The sequence below is a fragment of the Pelophylax lessonae genome (assembly GCF_965119305.1).
Source record: "Pelophylax lessonae genome assembly, chromosome: 8".
NCBI classification, from domain to species: Eukaryota; Metazoa; Chordata; class Amphibia; order Anura; family Ranidae; genus Pelophylax; species Pelophylax lessonae.
In genome coordinates, this window is record NC_138775.1 from 10,549,772 (window position 1) to 10,571,509 (window position 21,738).

Below are 21,738 nucleotides of genomic sequence, written 5' to 3' on the forward strand. Positions count from 1 at the left end.
CAAGATTCAAGATTCAGCCTGAGCCTATTTGGGAAATACAAAGTTAATGACACCCCCAGATTAGTTCGCATATCGCAGTGCGAACTGTCAGTTCGGAAGGGAATCGGATCTCACCCATGCGATCCGATTCTTGCAGACCAAAAAAAAAAAAAAAAAAGGGTCCTGTGCAGCTTTGGTCCGAATGCGATGCAAATTCAGCCATGCAATCTGTATGGATGAATTTGCATTGCACAGACACCGAATATGATTTGCAGAGCAGTGCAGTGCGAATCGCATGCAGTGTCTATATGCAAACCGCCACCGAAACGATTCAGATCATCAAATTTTATTATTACACAAAGATAACCCGAGGAAAGCGGAGTTATGCTGGCCATACACTATACCAGAGATATGCAAACTGTGGCCCTCCAGCTGTTGCAAAACTACAAGTCCCATCATGCCACTGCCTCTAGGTGCCATGCTTGTGGCTGTCAATCTTGCTATGCCCCATGGGACTTGTAGTTCTGCAACATCTGGAGGGCCACAGTTTGCATCTCCCTGCGCTATACGAACAATTGTCCGAAATTCGGTCATTTGGACAGTTCTTTCGTTTTTCGGCACAAATCGGTAATCGCTTGTTACATAGTTACCAGTCCATCCTATGATGTGTGTGTTTGCTGTTAACCGTACATTGTATACCCCCTGTATGTTGTACATTGTATACCCCTGTATGTTGTACATTGTATACCCCCTGTATGTTGTACATTGTATACCCCCTGTATGTTGTACATTGTATACCCCTGTATGTTGTACATTGTATACCCCTCTATGTTGTACATTGTATACCCCTCTATGTTGTACACTGTATACCCCTGTATGTTGTACATTGTATACCCCCTGTATGTTGTACATTGTATACCCCTGTATGTTGTACATTGTATACCCCTGTATGTTGTACATTGTATTACCCCTGTATGTTGTACATTGTATTACCCCTGTATGTTGTACATTGTATACCCCTGTATGTTGTACATTGTATACCCCTCTATTTTGTACAATTGTATACCCCTGTATGTTGTACATTGTATACCCCTCTATGTTGTACATTGTACACCCCTCTATGTTGTACATTGTACACCCCTCTATGTTGTACATTGTACACCCCTCTATGTTGTACATTGTACACCCCTCTATGTTGTACATTGTATACCCCTCTATGTTGTACATTGTATACCCCTGTATGTTGTACATTGTACACCCCTCTATGTTGTACATTGTATACCCCTCTATGTTGTACATTGTATACCCCTGTATGTTGTACATTGTATACCCCTGTATGTTGTACATTGTATTACCCCTGTATGTTGTACATTGTATTACCCCTGTATGTTGTACATTGTATACCCCTGTATGTTGTACATTGTATACCCCTGTATGTTGTACATTGTATACCCCTCTATTTTGTACAATTGTATACCCCTGTATGTTGTACATTGTATACCCCTCTATGTTGTACATTGTATACCTCTGTATGTTGTACATTGTATACCCCTCTATGTTGTACATTGTATACCCCTCTATGTTGTACATTGTATACCTCTGTATGTTGTACATTGTACACCCCTCTATGTTGTACATTGTACACCCCTCTATGTTGTACATTGTACACCCCTCTATGTTGTACATTGTACACCCCTGTATGTTGTACATTGTATACCCCTGTATGTTGTACATTGTACACCCCTCTATGTTGTACATTGTATACCCCTGTATGTTGTACATTGTACACCCCTCTATGTTGTACATTGTATACCCCTGTATGTTGTACATTGTATACCTCTGTATGTTGTACATTGTATACCCCTGTATGTTGTACATTGTATACCCCTGTATGTTGTACATTGTATACCTCTGTATGTTGTACATTGTATACCCCTGTATGTTGTACATTGTATACCCCTGTATGTTGTACATTGTATACCCCTGTATGTTGTACATTGTATACCCCCTGTATGTTGTACATTGTATACCCCCTGTATGTTGTACATTGTATACCCCTGTATGTTGTACATTGTATACCTCTGTATGTTGTACATTGTATACCCCCTGTATGTTGTACATTGTATACCCCTGTATGTTGTACATTGTATACCCCCTGTATGTTGTACATTGTATACCCCCTGTATGTTGTACATTGTATACCCCCTGTATGTTGTACATTGTATACCCCCTGTATGTTGTACATTGTATACCCCCTTTATGTTGTACATTGTATACCTCTGTATGTTGTACATTGTATACCCCTGTATGTTGTACATTGTATACCCCTGTATGTTGTACATTGTATACCCCTGTATGTTGTACATTGTATACCCCTGTATGTTGTACATTGTATACGCCTGTATGTTGTACACTGTATACCCCTGTATGTTGTGGTCTTTAACCACTTAAGGACCGCCCGTCACAGTTATACTGCGGCAGGCAGCCCCTCCTGCGCAAACCGACGTAGGTATACGTCGGTCGCGCGTCTGCAGCTCGGGGCAGGCGGCTCCGATTGCTGTCTGACACCCGCGATCGCTCCCCGCTGAGAGAGAAGGACGGTCAGCTGTTGTAAACACATCTGACCGTTGTTCTCCCTGAAATGATTACAGAGCTCCTGTGATCCTCCTATATAGGATCACATGTCTCTATGGTCATTTCACGAACCCCGCCCCCATACAGTTAGTAAACACTTCCTAGGCTCACATTTAACTCCTTGATCACCCCTAGGTTAACCCCTTCCCTGCCAGTGTCATTACAGTAACTGTGCATATTTTTAGCACTGATTACTGTAGTAATGTCACTGGTACCCCCAAAAGTGTCAAAAATGTCAGTTAGGGGTCCGATCTGTGCGCCGCAATGTCGCAGTCCTGCTAAAAATCGCAGATTGCCGCCATTACTAGTAAAAAAAAAAAAAAAAAGAAAAAATTACATAAATCTTTTCCGTAGTTTGTAGACGCGATAACATTTGCGCAAACCAATCAAAATACGCTTTTTGAGATTTTTTGTACCAAAAATAATTTAGCAGAAAACAAATTGGCCTAAAAGGTTAAAAGATTTTGATTTCTAAAATTTTTTTTTGGGGGGGGGGGGGGGAATTTTATATAGCAGAATGTGAAAAATATTGTTTTTTTTTCCCGGAATTGTCGCTCTTTTTTTGTTTATAGCGCAACAAATAAAAAAAATAAATAAATCGCACCACCAAAAGAAATTTCTATTTGTGGGAATAAACGACATCAATTTTATTTGGGTACAGCGTCGCACGACCGCGCAATTGTCGGCTAAAGTAACGCAGTGCCGAATCGCAAAAAATGGCCTGGTCATTAAGGGGGCAAATCCTTTCCGGTCCAGAAGTGGTTAAGGTGGCCATCTAAAAGTTTTTTGAAACTATCGATGCTCCCTGCTGATACCACTGCTTGTGGAAGAGAATTCCACATTCGTACCGCTCTGACAGTAAAGAACCCCTTATGTAGTTTAAGGTTAAACTGTTCTTCTTCTAGTTTTAGTGAGTGTCCCCCGCGTCTTATTGAATTCTCTTACTCTGAAAACTTTATTATGCTATGGTTGTGACGTTTTTTTAGCCGAAAAAATGAAGGACAAGTTTGGAAATTTTCTGCCGAACGAACGATAAATTGAAAGATTAAGGAGTTTTTTTGTCCAAACTAGTGATCGACCGATATCGTTTTTTTAATGCCGATACTTTGGTCATCGGATATCGGCCGATATTTTCGGACATGAAAAAAACTTTTTTTTTTCTAAAGGTACTCCTAGTGAAGGTATCTGGGGGTCTAAAACAGTGGTCCTCAACCCTGGCCTACAGGGCCCACTTACAGGCCAGATTTGCAAAATAACTGAAATACATCCCAGGTGATATCATTTGCTGCTCAGTGATTGCAGTATTCCAGTCTGCATCTCCCCAAGGTAATACTTAATATCTGGCCTGTTAGTGGGCCCTGTAGGCCAGGGTTGAGGACCACTGGCCTAAAAGACCCCAAACCCCTCCTCGGCACTGAAAAGCATTAAAAACGCCAAGTTTGGCTGTTTTGAATGCTGTCCGTTTTTTTAATTCGGCGCCGAGTCATGAAATCACTTCCGGGTTTTTTACATGGAGACCGGCGCATGCGCACTTGCGCCAGGGATACCGGCTTTCACGGGGACACATCTTCATGCTACACCGGGTCTTCTCTTCAGCAGCGGTGGTGGAGGTAGGATGCCCGGGTCTTCCAGTGGGACGGGAGACTCGGGCGAGCCGCGGAAGGCGGCGGGAGGGGGGACGTCCCCTCCCGCTCCTTGTAATGACAGCCGAGCGGCTTCTCAGCCCCATCGGTTGTCACTACAAGACAGCCGACCGTCGGCTATGGACGCCGGTACCGGGGTGATTCTTCTAGCTGCAGGTATCACTCCGATACAAGCACTTTCCCGTATGTGTATATATACCCCTACACAGAAGTTCAGATGTCATGCCTGCTTCCAAAGATGCCCAAAAAATGCCCAATAAACGCCTGCAACAAAAACGCCCAGGTGTGAAAGGAGCGGAACCCCATCCCTGCGCTACTAAAAATTCTAAGAAAAATGATCTGTTTTTTTTTTCTGGTTCTGGACATGCTACAGAGCTGAAACTTCACAGGTACACTTTTTAGACCCCCCAGACACTAAATCCAAAGAAATCTCATTTTTTTTTTTTCAATAATTTTTTCAATAATTGGCTCTATCCAAAACGATAATTTTTAAGAACTTTTTTTTGTGTGATTGAGCATGACCCAGAACCATCATATTCTGATTGGCCAAATGCAAAGTCGTACAAAGTCGTCTATCCTACAAGTCGCGCTGAAAGTCGCCCCTTATGAGGCGACTTTCTGGTTACGGCAGTGTGAATGGGGTCTTACACATGATGGCTGCATTTGCTTTCTTTCATCCCGCCCTGTTTTCTTTATTTTCACCCAGTGATCCTCCCAGTAACTCACTTCCTGTCCTAGGGTGACAACACTTCCTCACGGTAATGTATCTATGGAGAAGCAGTGCTGTCATCAGTGGCGGCTGGTGCTCCATGGGCCGGGGGGGGGGGGGGGGGGGGGGACGAGGGGTGCAGCAGACGGGCCACACCACATCCCCCAAGCTCCCCCCCAGGACAACACCAGCTCGCTCGCATACCATACAACCCCCGCCCCCTGGACGCTCACTCACCCTGGACTGAGGTGGACAGCAGGCAGGCGGTGGCTTCCCCCAGCGGTGGCGGCTTCCCCTGCATCTCCTCCCTCCTCCTCCTTGGCCACTAGCATGGCTTCTCCTTTCGGCCAATCGGGAAACGGGTCTCAGGCCCCGCTTCCTGATTGGCTGGGAGGAGGATCGGTGTGATAATAGTGAATATTTATTCTATATTGTCACACAACTGGGTGGGCTCAGGGTGCAGTGCTCTGCCCCCCGAGCCCACCCTTTTTTTGAAGCCTATTAGAGCCTCTAGGCTCTAATCACGTGCTTAAAAAAAAAAAAAAACACCATTGGAATCCATGTGTCCGGCGCCCTGCATGTAGATTAGGGGGCCGGACGCATGGATGGGGGGGGCAGCGCCCCTGCGCCCCCAATGGACCAGCCGCCACTGGTTGTCATCCTAGGACAGGAATGCAGGACCCCTCCCCCTCTCCATTACATGGGAGGCGTTTTGTACTCCACAGAGAGAGCTGAGCAGGGCTGATAATATGGCTTGAGATGGCAGCGCAGCAGGGACACACTGCGGCAGGAGGACAGCGCAGCAGGGGGGGGGCAGCGCAGCAGGGGCACACTGCAGTCCGCTCACTCGGCAGGCTATATATTAGGAGGTCACTGGATTCCTGTATGTTCAGAGTGGGGAAAGGAGTTTGTACTGCAGAGATAAACTTCATTTCTTATTATGACCACACATAGAATTCAAAGAGAAATCAGTTATTTTATCAGGAACTAATGAAACCAAAACCATGACTCAATAACCACCGACACTGCAGATCACACAATGTCCTCACAATCTGCTATACTGAGAAACTTCAGAGTGACTGAGCAGCATGGAAACTGAAATACCACAATCCTCCCACCCACCAACCACTGCACCCCACACCCATCAATATAAGATGGGTACTGATCAATCGTGTAATGTACCACTCTGCTCCTTCCTCTATAACTCTCCTCTCCTGAAATACTCTGCACTGCTGGAGGACTCTGCTCCTTCCTCTATAACTCTCCTCTCCTGAAATACTCTGCACTGCTGGAGGACTCTGCTCCTTCCTCTATAACTCTCCTCTCCTGAAATACTCTGCACTGCTGGATGACTCTGCTCCTCCCTCTATAACTCTCCTCTCCTGAAATACTCTGCACTGCTGGAGGACTCTGCTCCTTCCTCTACTCTCCTCTCCTGAAATACTCTGCACTGCTGGAGGACTCTGCTCCTTCCTCTATAACTCTCCTCTCCTGAAATACTCTGCACTGCTGGAGGACTCTGCTCCTTCCTCTACTCTCCTCTCCTGAAATACTCTGCACTGCTGGAGGACTCTGCTCCTTCCTCTATAACTCTCCTCTCCTGAAATACTCTGCACTGCTGGAGGACTCTGCTCCTTCCTCTATAACTCTCCTCTGCTGAAATACTCTGCACTGCTGGAGGACTCTGCTCCTTCCTCTATAACTCTCCTCTCCTGAAATACTCTGCTCTGCTGGATGACTCTGCTCCTCCCTCTATAACTCTCCTCTCCTGAAATACTCTGCACTGCTGGAGGACTCTGCTCCTTCCTCTACTCTCCTCTCCTGAAATACTCTGCACTGCTGGAGGACTCTGCTCCTTCCTCTATAACTCTCCTCTCCTGAAATACTCTGCACTGCTGGAGGACTCTGCTCCTTCCTCTACTCTCCTCTCCTGAAATACTCTGCACTGCTGGAGGACTCTGCTCCTTCCTCTATAACTCTCCTCTCCTGAAATACTCTGCACTGCTGGAGGACTCTGCTCCTTCCTCTATAACTCTCCTCTGCTGAAATACTCTGCACTGCTGGAGGACTCTGCTCCTTCCTCTATAACTCTCCTCTCCTGAAATACTCTGCTCTGCTGGATGACTCTGCTCCTCCCTCTATAACTCTCCTCTCCTGAAATACTCTGCACTGCTGGAGGACTCTGCTCCTTCCTCTACTCTCCTCTCCTGAAATACTCTGCACTGCTGGAGGACTCTGCTCCTTCCTCTATAACTCTCCTCTCCTGAAATACTCTGCACTGCTGGAGGACTTTGCTCCTTCCTCTATAACTCTCCTCTCCTGAAATACTCTGCACTGCTGGAGGACTCTGCTCCTTCCTCTATAACTCTCCTCTCCTGAGATACTCTGCTCTGCCGGAGGACTCTGCTCCCTCCTCTATAACTCTCCTCTCCTGAGATCAGGGGTGCCCTACATACTGAGCTCAGAGTTCAGGGGTGCCCTACATAGTGAGCTCAGGGGTGCCCTATGTGCAAAGTTCAGGGGTGTCCTCAGAGCAGAGTTCAGGGGTGCCCTCAAGAGCAGAGTTCAGGGGTGCCCTCAAGAGCAGAGTTCAGGGGTGCCCTCAAGAGCAGAGTTCAGGGGTGCCCTCAAGAGCAGAGTTCAGGGGTGCCCTCAAGAGAAGAGTTCAGGGGTGCCCTCAAGAGAAGAGCTCAGGGGTGCCCTCAAGAGAAGAGCTCAGGGGTGCCCTCAAGAGCAGAGCTCAGGGGTGCCCTCAAGAGCAGAGCTCAGGGGTGCCCTCAAGAGCAGAGCTCAGGGGTGCCCTTAAGACCAGAGCTCAGGGGTGCCCTTAAGAGTAGAGCTCAGGGGTGCCCTTAAGAGTAGAGCTCAGGGGTGCCTTTAGGAGCAGAGCTCAGGGGTGCCCTTAAGAGAAGAGTACATAGTTCAGGGGTGCCCTATGCCTGGGGTTCAGGGGTGAGGAATGCGTTACTTACAGAGTGCAGGATTTAGGAGTGTGCGGGGTTCAGCTCGCTTTCACATGCTGTCCGCGTCTCACTTCCACTTCTCCTCAGCTCTGACCTCTGCATCACTCTTCACTATCCCCCTCCACAGCTCTCATCTCTCCTCCCCCTCACCAAAACTTTTCTGGCATCTCACCTACCCAGTCCAGCTCTATCTCCCGACTGTGTAGTCTCCGTCACTTGTAGGGAGATCATTGGTCGGCATATGCGCACCCAGGCACAGATGGGGATCACAGTGCAGGTTACCATGCGATACCCCATCCCACACTGCACCTCCCTTGTCCCCGCCATGAGTGCAGGCCAAGCAGGGACCTGTGAGAGACGCCAAGAGGAAAGTGGTCCTTGTAAAAAAAGAAGGGGGTCTGTATTTAAAAGTGACAGTGGTGAGCGCACACGTGACCTATGACATGCTCAGAAGTAGGAGGAGCCAAGCACAACAACAAAACCAAAATCCATGCACATGTACCTGGCAGTCATCTCCCCATTACTCTCACTTACCTTTCTTAGGTGTCTCGTCCTCATCATCACCGTCATTCTCCTCGTCTGTCCCATCTTCCTCATCAGCTTCATCATCATCATCATCATCATCATCGTCTTCATCATCATCTTCCTCCTCCTCTTCCTCCTCCTCCTCCTCTTCCTGTGGGTCCAGCTCTGGCTCGCTTGCCGAGACGGAGGCGTCCGACATGGCAGATCGGTCCAGGGAGGGGCACGTTACCTACTCATCCTGCCCAGACAGACAGACGGAGAGCTGCAGACAGACAGACAGAACTCAGAATGAGCATTTCTAATCACATAGAAAATAACAAAGCCTGGAAAAATCTCACACAGAATTCAGGAGCCAGTCAGGCCGCTTTAAAGGACCCAGGAAATTCCAAAACAGGAAAGTTTGGGGGATGTAAACTTCAGGGCAGGGGTGCTCAACCAGCTTTTGCGGAACTACAAGTCCCATGAGGCATTGCAAGGATGACAATTACAAGCATGACTTCCAAAGGCAGAGGCATGATGGGACTTTTAGTTCTGCAACAGCTGGAGGGCCACAGGTTAAGCACCCATGCATTAGGGGCTACCTGGCTCCAGGGATTTCTCCCTCTACTTAGGGCGCATATTCTCTATCTTTTCATGTGACAACACTGAAGAAATGACACTTTGCTACAATGTAAAGTAGTGAGTGTACAGCTTGTATAACAGTGTAAATTTGCTGTCCCCTCAAAATAACTCAACACACAGCCATTAATGTCTAAACCGCTGGCAACAAAAGTGAGTACACCCCTAAGTGACAATGACCAAATTGGGCCCAATTAGCCATTTTCCCTCCCCGGTGTCATGTGACTCGTTAGTGTTACAAGGTCTCAGGTGTGAATGGGGAGCAGGTGTGTTACATTTGGTGTTATCGCTCTCACTCTCTCATACTGGTCACTGGAAGTTCAACATGGCACCTCATGGCAAAGATCTCTCTGAGGATCTGAAAAAAAGAATTGTTGCTCTACATAAAGATGGCCTAGGCTATAAGAAGATTGCCAAGACCCTGAAACTGAGCTGCAGCACAGTGGCCAAGACCATACAGCGGTATAACAGGACAGGTTCCACTCAGAACAGGCCTCGCCATGGTCGACCAAAGAAGTTGAGTGCACGTGCTCAGCGTCATATCCAGAGGTTGTCTTTAGGAAATAGACGTATGAGTGCTGCCAGCATTGCTGCAGAGGTTGAAGGGGTGGGGGGTCAGCCTGTCAGTGCTCAGACCATACGCCGCACACTGCATCAAATTGGTCTGCATGGCTGTCATCCCAGAAGGAAGCCTCTTCTAAAGATGATGCACAAGAAAGCCCACAAACAGTTTGCTGAAGACAAGCAGACTAAGGACATGGATTACTGGAACCATCTCCTGTGGTCTGATAAGACCAAGATAAACTTATTTGGTTCAGATGGTGTCAGGCGTGTGTGGGGGCAACCAGGTGAGGAGTACAAAGACAAGTGTGTCTTGCCTGCAGTCAAGCATGGTGGAGGGAGTGTCATGGTCTGGGGCTGCATGAGTGCTGCCGGCACTGGGGAGCTACAGTTCATTGAGGGAACCATGAATGCCAACATGTACTGTGACATACTGAAGCAGAGCATGATCTCCTCCCTTCAGAGACTGGGCTGCAGGGCAGTATTGCAACATGATAATGACCCAAACATCTCCAAGATGACCACTGCCTTGCTAAAGAAGCTGAGGGTAAAGGTGATGGACTGGCCAAGCATGTCTCCAGACCTAAACCTTATTGAGCATCTGTAGGACACCCACAAACGGAAGGTGGAGGAGCGCAAGGTCTCTGACATCCACCAGCTCTGTGATGTCATCATGGAGGAGTGGAAGAGGACTCCAGTGACAACCTGTGAAGCTCTGGTGAACTCCATGCCCAAGAGGGTTAAGGCAGTGCTGGAAAATAATGGTGGCCACACAAAATATTGACACTTTGGGCCCAATTTGGACATTGTCACTTAGGGGTGTACTCACTTTTGTTGCCAGCGGTTTAGACATTAATGGCTGTGTGTTGAGTTATTTTGAGGGGACAGTAAATTTACACTGTTATACAAGCTGTACACTCACTACTTTACATTGTAGCAAAGTCTCATTTCTTCAGTGTTGTCACATGAAAAGATAGAATAAAATATTTATAAAAATGTGAGGGGTGTACTGACTTTTGTGAGATACTGTATATATATATCGATCACTACTGGCTTTTGGGTGTGATTGTCTGTAAAAAAAAAAAAAAACGCGGGTTTATATTTTTCTTCCTCCTCTTATATAAAGATGCAAAGGAAAGTCTTCCACACACTATTGGAGGATAGAAGATACAATGTAACAGCAACATTCCTTCAGCTTATCCTGACAAATCCTTCCAGACTGACAACCGCTCACAGCTGTCACTGCTACATTGTATCTTCTATTTCCATATCTGTGTATTTCTCTACACACCAACCCCGCCTCCTCTATACAGACAGGTCCACTTATTTACTGACTCCTCCTCCTCTATACAGACCGTCCTCTTACCGATCCCTCCTCCTCTATACAGACAGGTTCCCTTATTTACTGACTCCTCCTCCTCTATACAGGCAGGTCCTTCTATGCACTGATCCCTCCTCCTCTATACAGACTGGCCCTCTTACACACTGATCCCTCCTCCTCTATACAGCAGGCCCTCTTACACACTGATCCCTCCTGTATACAGACTGGTTCTCTTTCACACCGATACCTCCCCCTCTATACAGACAGATCTTCATACACACTGATGCCTTCTCCTTTATACAGACTGGTCCTCTTACACACCGACCCATCCTCTACTACCCTGGTCCCCAACCCTGGTCCTCAGGGCCCACTAACAGGCCAGGTTTGCAAGATACCTGAAATACATCCCAGGTGATATCATTTGCTGCTCAGTGATTGCAGTATTCTAGTCTGCATCTCCCCAAGGTAATACCTAAAATCTGGCCGGTTAGTGGACCCTGAGGACCGGAGTTGAGGACCACTGATCTACTATACAGATTGGTCCCTTTACTCACCCTTTCTTCCCCTATATGGAGAGGTATTCCTATGCCTCCTTCCTCCTTTGTTCAGACCGTTTCTATTACACACTGATCCCTCCTCCTCTATAGACAGGTCTCTTACACACTGATCCCTCCACTTATATACAGACTGGTTCTCTTACACACTGATCCATCTACCCATAGACAGACTAGTGTTCTAACACACACACTGATCCCTCCTCCTCTATACAGACTGTTCCCCTTACACCTATATAAACTGGTCCTCTTACACACTGATCCCTCCTCCTCAATATAGACTGTTGCTCTTACACACTGATCCCTCCTCCTCTATGCAGACCAGTCCTCTTACACACCAATCCCTCCTCCTCTATACAGATTGGTCCACTTATATACAGACCGGAAATCTTACACACCGATCCCGCCACTTATATACAGACCAGTCCTCTTACACACCAATCCCTCCTCCTCTATACAGACCGGTCCTCTTTCTCACCGATCCTTCCACTTATATACAGACAGGTCCTCTTACACACCGATCCCTCCTCCTCTATACAGACTGTTCCCCTTACACCTATATAAACTGGTCCTCTTACACACTGATCCCCCCTTCTCTATACAGACTGTTCCCCTTACACACCGATCCCTCCTCCTCTATACAGACTGTTCCCCTTACACCTATATAAATGGGGTCCTCTTACACACCGATCCCCCCTTCTCTATACAGACCGGTCCTCTTACACACTGATCCCTCCTCCTTTATACAGACCGGTCCTCTTACACACCGATCCCCCCTTCTCTATACAGACCGGTCCTCTTACACACTGATCCCTCCTCCTTTATACAGACCGGTCCTCTTACACACCGATCCCCCCTTCTCTATACAGACTGGTCCTCTTACACACTGATCCCTCCTCCTTTATACAGACCGGTCCTCTTACACACCGATCCCCCCTTCTCTATACAGACCGGTCCTCTTACACACTGATCCCTCCTTTATACAGACCGGTCCTCTTACACACTGATCCCCCTTCTCTATACAGACCGGTCCTCTTACACACCGATCCCTCCACTTATATACAGACCAGTCCTCTTACACACCGATCCCCCCTTCTCTATACAGACAGGTCCTCTTACACACTGATCACTCCTCCTCTATACAGACCGGTCCTCTTACACACCGATCCCTCCACTTATATACAGACAGGTCCTCTTACACACCGATCCCCCCTTCTCTATACAGACCAGTCCTCTTACACACCGATCCCTCCTCCTCTATACAGATTGGTCCACTTACACACTGATCCCTCCTCCTCTATACAGACCAGTCCTCTTACACACCGATCCCTCCTCCTCTATACAGATTGGTCCTCTTACTCACCGATCCTTTCACTTATATACAGACCAGAAATCTTACACACCGATCCCTCCTCCTCTATACAGACTGTTCCCCTTACACCTATATAAATGGGGTCATCTTACACACGATCCCCCCTTCTCTATATAGACCGGTCCTCTTACACACTGATCCCTCCTCCTTTATACAGACCGGTCCTCTTACACACTGATCCCCCCTTCTCTATACAGACCGGTCCTCTTACACACTGATCCCTCCTTTATACAGACCGGTCCTCTTACACACTGATCCCCCTTCTCTATACAGACCGGTCCTCTTACACACCGATCCCTCCACTTATATACAGACCAGTCCTCTTACACACCGATCCCCCCTTCTCTATACAGACAGGTCCTCTTACACACTGATCACTCCTCCTCTATACAGACCGGTCCTCTTACACACCGATCCCTCCACTTATATACAGACAGGTCCTCTTACACACCGATCCCCCCTTCTCTATACAGACCAGTCCTCTTACACACCGATCCCTCCTCCTCTATACAGATTGGTCCACTTACACACTGATCCCTCCTCCTCTATACAGACCAGTCCTCTTACACACCGATCCCTCCTCCTCTATACAGATTGGTCCTCTTACTCACCGATCCTTCCACTTATATACAGACCAGAAATCTTACACACCGATCCCTCCTCCTCTATACAGACTGTTCCCCTTACACCTATATAAATGGGGTCATCTTACACACGATCCCCCCTTCTCTATATAGACCGGTCCTCTTACACACTGATCCCTCCTCCTTTATACAGACCGGTCCTCTTACACACTGATCCCTCCTCCTCTATACAGACCAGTCCTCTTACACACCGATCCCTCCTCCTCTATACAGATTGGTCCTCTTACTCACCGATCCTTTCACTTATATACAGACCAGAAATCTTACACACCGATCCCTCCTCCTCTATACAGACTGTTCCCCTTACACCTATATAAATGGGGTCATCTTACACACGATCCCCCCTTCTCTATATAGACCGGTCCTCTTACACACTGATCCCTCCTCCTTTATACAGACCGGTCCTCTTACACACTGATCCCCCCTTCTCTATACAGACCGGTCCTCTTACACACTGATCCCTCCTTTATACAGACCGGTCCTCTTACACACTGATCCCCCTTCTCTATACAGACCGGTCCTCTTACACACCGATCCCTCCACTTATATACAGACCAGTCCTCTTACACACCGATCCCCCCTTCTCTATACAGACAGGTCCTCTTACACACTGATCACTCCTCCTCTATACAGACCGGTCCTCTTACACACCGATCCCTCCACTTATATACAGACAGGTCCTCTTACACACCGATCCCCCCTTCTCTATATAGACCGGTCCTCTTACACACTGATCCCTCCTCCTCTATACAGATTGGTCCACTTACACACTGATCCCTCCTCCTCTATACAGACCAGTCCTCTTACACACCGATCCCTCCTCCTCTATACAGACAGATCTTCATACACACTGATGCCTTCTCCTTTATACAGACTGGTCCTCTTACACACCGACCCATCCTCTACTACCCTGGTCCCCAACCCTGGTCCTCAGGGCCCACTAACAGGCCAGGTTTGCAAGATACCTGAAATACATCCCAGGTGATATCATTTGCTGCTCAGTGATTGCAGTATTCTAGTCTGCATCTCCCCAAGGTAATACCTAAAATCTGGCCGGTTAGTGGACCCTGAGGACCGGAGTTGAGGACCACTGATCTACTATACAGATTGGTCCCTTTACTCACCCTTTCTTCCCCTATATGGAGAGGTATTCCTATGCCTCCTTCCTCCTTTGTTCAGACCGTTTCTATTACACACTGATCCCTCCTCCTCTATAGACAGGTCTCTTACACACTGATCCCTCCACTTATATACAGACTGGTTCTCTTACACACTGATCCATCTACCCATAGACAGACTAGTGTTCTAACACACACACTGATCCCTCCTCCTCTATACAGACTGTTCCCCTTACACCTATATAAACTGGTCCTCTTACACACTGATCCCTCCTCCTCAATATAGACTGTTGCTCTTACACACTGATCCCTCCTCCTCTATGCAGACCAGTCCTCTTACACACCAATCCCTCCTCCTCTATACAGATTGGTCCACTTATATACAGACCGGAAATCTTACACACCGATCCCGCCACTTATATACAGACCAGTCCTCTTACACACCAATCCCTCCTCCTCTATACAGACCGGTCCTCTTTCTCACCGATCCTTCCACTTATATACAGACAGGTCCTCTTACACACCGATCCCTCCTCCTCTATACAGACTGTTCCCCTTACACCTATATAAACTGGTCCTCTTACACACTGATCCCCCCTTCTCTATACAGACTGTTCCCCTTACACACCGATCCCTCCTCCTCTATACAGACTGTTCCCCTTACACCTATATAAATGGGGTCCTCTTACACACCGATCCCCCCTTCTCTATACAGACCGGTCCTCTTACACACTGATCCCTCCTCCTTTATACAGACCGGTCCTCTTACACACCGATCCCCCCTTCTCTATACAGACCGGTCCTCTTACACACTGATCCCTCCTCCTTTATACAGACCGGTCCTCTTACACACCGATCCCCCCTTCTCTATACAGACTGGTCCTCTTACACACTGATCCCTCCTCCTTTATACAGACCGGTCCTCTTACACACCGATCCCCCCTTCTCTATACAGACCGGTCCTCTTACACACTGATCCCTCCTTTATACAGACCGGTCCTCTTACACACTGATCCCCCTTCTCTATACAGACCGGTCCTCTTACACACCGATCCCTCCACTTATATACAGACCAGTCCTCTTACACACCGATCCCCCCTTCTCTATACAGACAGGTCCTCTTACACACTGATCACTCCTCCTCTATACAGACCGGTCCTCTTACACACCGATCCCTCCACTTATATACAGACAGGTCCTCTTACACACCGATCCCCCCTTCTCTATACAGACCAGTCCTCTTACACACCGATCCCTCCTCCTCTATACAGATTGGTCCACTTACACACTGATCCCTCCTCCTCTATACAGACCAGTCCTCTTACACACCGATCCCTCCTCCTCTATACAGATTGGTCCTCTTACTCACCGATCCTTTCACTTATATACAGACCAGAAATCTTACACACCGATCCCTCCTCCTCTATACAGACTGTTCCCCTTACACCTATATAAATGGGGTCATCTTACACACGATCCCCCCTTCTCTATATAGACCGGTCCTCTTACACACTGATCCCTCCTCCTTTATACAGACCGGTCCTCTTACACACTGATCCCCCCTTCTCTATACAGACCGGTCCTCTTACACACTGATCCCTCCTTTATACAGACCGGTCCTCTTACACACTGATCCCCCTTCTCTATACAGACCGGTCCTCTTACACACCGATCCCTCCACTTATATACAGACCAGTCCTCTTACACACCGATCCCCCCTTCTCTATACAGACAGCTCCTCTTACACACTGATCACTCCTCCTCTATACAGACCGGTCCTCTTACACACCGATCCCTCCACTTATATACAGACAGGTCCTCTTACACACCGATCCCCCCTTCTCTATACAGACCAGTCCTCTTACACACCGATCCCTCCTCCTCTATACAGATTGGTCCACTTACACACTGATCCCTCCTCCTCTATACAGACCAGTCCTCTTACACACCGATCCCTCCTCCTCTATACAGATTGGTCCTCTTACTCACCGATCCTTCCACTTATATACAGACCAGAAATCTTACACACCGATCCCTCCTCCTCTATACAGACTGTTCCCCTTACACACTGATCCCTCCTCCTTTATACAGACCGGTCCTCTTACACACTGATCCCCCCCTTCTCTATACAGACCGGTCCTCTTACACACCGATCCCTCCTCCTTTATACAGACCGGTCCTCTTACACACTGATCCCCCCCTTCTCTATACAGACCGGTCCTCTTACACACCGATCCCTCCTCCTCTATGCAGACCGGTCCTCTTACACACCGATCCTTCCACTTATATACAGACAGGTCCTCTTACACACTGATCCCCCTTCTCTATACAGACCGGTCCTCTTACACACCGATCCCTCCTCCTCTATAGACCGGTCCTCTTACACACTGATCCCTCCTCCTCTATACAAACTGTTACTCTTACACACTGATCCCTCCACTTATATACAGACCGGTCCTCTTACACACCGATCCCTCCTCCTCTATACAGACCGGTCCTCTTACACACTGATCCTTCCACTTATATACAGACCGGTCCTCTTACACACTGATCCCTCCTCCTCTATAGACCGGTCCTCTTACACACTGATCCCTCCTCCTCTATACAGATTGGTCCTCTTACACACTGATCCCTCCTCCTCTATAGACCGGTTCTCTTACACACTGATCCCTCCTCCTCTATACAGATTGGTCCTCTTACACACTGATCCCTCCTCCTCTATGCAGACCGGTCCTCCTATACACACACAATGGTGCTGTATAGACCGGTCCTCTTGGCTCCCCTCCTCCACACACACACAGACAGGTCCCCTTCCCTGATGGCCGCTAAGGAACGGCTCCCCCCTCCCCCTCTACACAGGGGTCCCCTTGGCCCCCCTCCAGCACACACATACCTGGCTCGGTGCAGTCTGGTGTCTTCTCGGCTCTCCCCGGGCTCCACTTCCGGTCTCTCCTCCTCCCTGCAGGCCTGTCCGTCAGCTCCGCCCCGCCGGGAACACAACCCCGGAAAACAGCGTTCCGCCACGACACTAAGGTTCCGCCTGCGGGAAACTCACAAAGAGAGTCACCCCCCCCCTTCTCCTCCTGAGACCCCCCTCCCCCACAGACATCTACCCTCCCCCATATCCGACACATCAAATATCCATCACCCCACCCCCATATCTGATACCCCAAATATCCATCACCCCACCCCCCTATCTGATACCCCAAATATCACCCCACCCCCATATCTGACACCCCAAATATCACCCCACCCCCATATCTGACACCCCAAATATCCATCACCCCCATATCTGACACCCCAATTTTTTATCACTCAACCCCCATATCTGGCACCCCAAATATTCATCACCCCACCCCCCATACCTGACACCCCTCCCCCATATCTAATACCCCAAATATCCATCACCTTAACACCCCACCCCCATATCTGACACCCCAAATATCACCCCACCCCCATATTTGACACCCCAAATATTCATCACCCCACCCCCATATCTGGCACTCCAAATATCCATCACCCCACCCCCATATCTGACACCCCAATTTTTTATCACTCCACCCCCATATCTGGCACCCCAAATATTCATCACCCCACGCCCCATACCTGACACCCCTCCCCCATATCTAATACCCCAAATATCCATCACCTCATCCCCATATCTAACACCCCACCGCCATATCTGATACCCCAAATATCACCCCACCCCCATATCTGACACCCCAAATATCACCCACCCCCATATCTGACACCCCAAATATTCATCACTCCACCCCCATATCTGGCACCCCAAATATCCATCACCCCACCCCCATATCTGACACCCCAAATATTCATCACCCCACCCCCATATCTGACACCCCAATTTTTTATCACTCCACCCCCATATCTGACACCCCAATTTTTTATCACTCCACCCCCATATCTGGCACCCCAAATATTCATCACCCCACCCCCCATACCTGACACCCCTCCCCCATATCTAATACCCCAAATATCCATCACCTCATCCCCATATCTAACACCCCACCGCCATATCTGATACCCCAAATATCACCCCACCCCCATATCTGACACCCCAAATATCACCCACCCCCATATCTGACACCCCAAATATTCATCACTCCACCCCCATATCTGGCACCCCAAATATCCATCACCCCACCCCCATATCTGACACCCCAAATATTCATCACCCCACCCCCATATCTGACACCCCAATTTTTTATCACTCCACCCCCATATCTGACACCCCAATTTTTTATCACTCCACCCCCATATCTGGCACCCCAAATATTCATCACCCCACCCCCCATACCTGACACCCCTCCCCCATATCTAATACCCCAAATATCCATCACCTCATCCCCATATCTAACACCCCACCGCCATATTTGATACCCCAAATATCCATCACCCCACCCCCATATCTGACACCCCAAATATCACCCCACCCCCATATCTGACACCCCAAATATTCATCACTCCACCCCCATATCTGGCACCCCAAATATCCATCACCCCACCCCCATATCTGACACCCCAAATATTCATCACCCCACCCCCATATCTGACACCCCAATTTTTTATCACCCCACCCCCATATCTAACACCACAATTATATATTACCACTCCCCCAATACCTGCCACCCCAAATATCCATCACTACACCCCCATACATGACACCCCAAATATGGATCACCCAGCCCCATATCCGACACTTCAAATATCCATCACCCTTCTCCCCCTATACCTAGCACCCCAAATATCAGTCGCCCCAACCCAATATCTGATACCCCAAATATCCATTACCCCACCCCCAATACCTGACAGCCCAAATAACCATCACTCCCCCCAATAATAAATCTCTTACCCCCCCCCCCCCTTTATCTGACATCTCACCCTCTTCCAAAACCTGACACCTTGTGATATATGTAACCCCAATTCCAGATCCCCATCCCCCTTCCCATACTGTATATCAATTTCCCTATCATATTAATGATTTCCATCCAATGCCATACCCCCCCCCCCATAATGGTCCCCTTATTATTTATATCACCCCCCCCCCCCTTATCTGACACCCCCATAGAAACCCTCTTCCAAAACCTGACAGCTTGTGATATATATCACCCCAATTCCAGACCCCCATCCCCCTTCCCGTATATCACCCCCCCCCCCCTCGATTTGTCCTGATTACCATTATCATTAAAAGAGAAAATAAAAGAAAATCCCAAATTTTGGGTTGTCCCAAAAAAATAAATAGAGGGGAAATCTTCCAATGGGGACACTAGTTCTGGTGACCTGGGGGTTTCCAAAAGATTCCTTTAATTTGAATCTCACTTCCTGTTTGGTTATGGAACAGGAAGTGAAGGGAAATCTGTGCGGCTCCCCTGTACACCTGGATAGGAGGGGGGGTGGGGGCAGCATGTAGAGAAATCACTGTCCTCCTTTTTCCTCCTGTAGCTGCAGGAGGAGAATGGAGGAGATTGGTTCCTCTGTATGCTGCCCCCACCACTCCTCCTATCCAGTTCACTTGTGTTCTGCTGTCTCTGGGCCCTGTGTGCTCCTCCCCCCCCCCCCCCCACTGTGCTCCCCTGGTCCCCCCCTACTGTACTGTCCCCCCCATACTGTGCTGCCCCCCCCCACTGTGCTCTCCTGGTCCCCCCCTTCTGTGCTCCCCCCCACTGTGCTCCCCTGATCCCCACCACTGTGCTCCCCTGGTCCCCCCCCCCACTGTGCTCCCCTGGTCCCCCCCTACTGTGCTGTCCCCCGCATACTGTGCTGCCCCCCCCCACTGTGCTCTCCTGGTCCCCCCCCTCTGTGCTCCCCCCCACTGTGCTCCCCTGATCCCCACCACTGTGCTCCCCTGGTCCCCCCCCACTGTGCTCCCCTGGTCCCCCCCCACTGTGCTCCCCTGGTCCCCCCCCCTACTGTGCTGTCCCCCGCATACTGTGCTGCCCCCCCCCCACTGTGCTCTCCTGGTCCCCCCCTTCTGTGCTCCCCCCCCCCACTGTGCTCCCCTGGTCCCCCCCTACTGTGCTGTCCCCCCCATACTGTGCTGCCCCCCCCCCCCCACTGTGCTCTCCTGGTCCCCCCCTTCTGTGCTCCCCTGATCCCCCCACTGTGCTCCCCTGGTCCCCCCCCCCTACTGTGCCCCCCCCCCCCCCACTGTGCTCCCCTGATCCCCCCTCACTGTGCTGCCGGCTTCCTCCCTCCCCTCTCTCCCGGCTGCTGCAGGGGATGTGTCACAATAGAGAACCAGGAAGGGGTCGGTAAATATGTAATTTACCAGCTCCTTCCTTTTCTGAATGGACAGAGTCATAGTCAGTCACATTGGAAAAAAATAAAATAAAATGATAAAAAATAATACAATTAAAATACCAAAAAATAAAAACTACTGACACCAGTGGGTGAACTTTCAGGATCGCAAAGGTCACACTTGGGACCGGGCCCTGGCATTCCACCACCGGGGGGAATCCCCAAGATGGCGGGAAGGGGGCCCACTGCAGAACTTGTGAAAGGGTCCCGCTGCGGGACCGTAATAAAGGGCCCCGCAACAAGAGTAAAGGGCCACAGGAACAGTGGGAGGAGCCCCAGGCTTGAAGGGAAGGGCCCCCGGCCAGGGGGTCGGGGGGGGGCCCTTCATGGTTTCTTGCACCGGGGCCCTGAAGGTTCTAGTTACGCCTCTGGTTAACCCTATCCTACCCAGGCTTCTCAGCAGTGACACCATCATTCGGAGCCCTCAGGACTACCAAAGACAGGCGATGATAAGAACTGGGGGGACCTGCAGCAAGTCCTTCTGTCATTTATATCTTGTACTAAGTACCGGAACAAAATGTGCAACTTCCAGGTCCAGTGTGTGGGTTACTGGGACCTTGTGTAGCACATCGTAGTGTGAATAAACCAGAAGACCTGTGGCCAAGCTACGGACATTTAAATACACACACATTCTTCAAGGGTTACTCCACTTTAGTGGGGGAAAATAGCAAATAAAGAAAAAACAATCCAGCGTATACAATTGTGACGCAAATCACATTGTAATTGAATGTTATTAAAAATTCCCTTTCCTTTTCAATCTGCAGCCGCTGTCATTTTTC

The 21,738-nt window shown here is 49.0% G+C and overlaps 1 protein-coding gene across 2 annotated transcripts in view; it reads right to left on the minus strand.

Moving 5' to 3' along the window:
* RAD54L2 (RAD54 like 2) overlaps window positions 1-17,637 on the minus strand; it is an 89,170-nt gene extending 71,533 nt beyond the window's left edge. For both annotated transcript variants that reach the window (XM_082264936.1, XM_082264935.1), the window contains exons 1-2: window positions 17,535-17,637; window positions 8,463-8,715 (exon numbers count right to left, since the gene is read on the minus strand). In XM_082264936.1, coding sequence (XP_082121062.1) covers window positions 8,463-8,652 — 190 coding nt within the window. In that variant the 5' untranslated portion in view covers window positions 8,653-8,715; window positions 17,535-17,637. The remainder of the gene's footprint in view (window positions 1-8,462; window positions 8,716-17,534) is intronic.
* Between the last annotated feature and the right edge of the window lie 4,101 nt (window positions 17,638-21,738).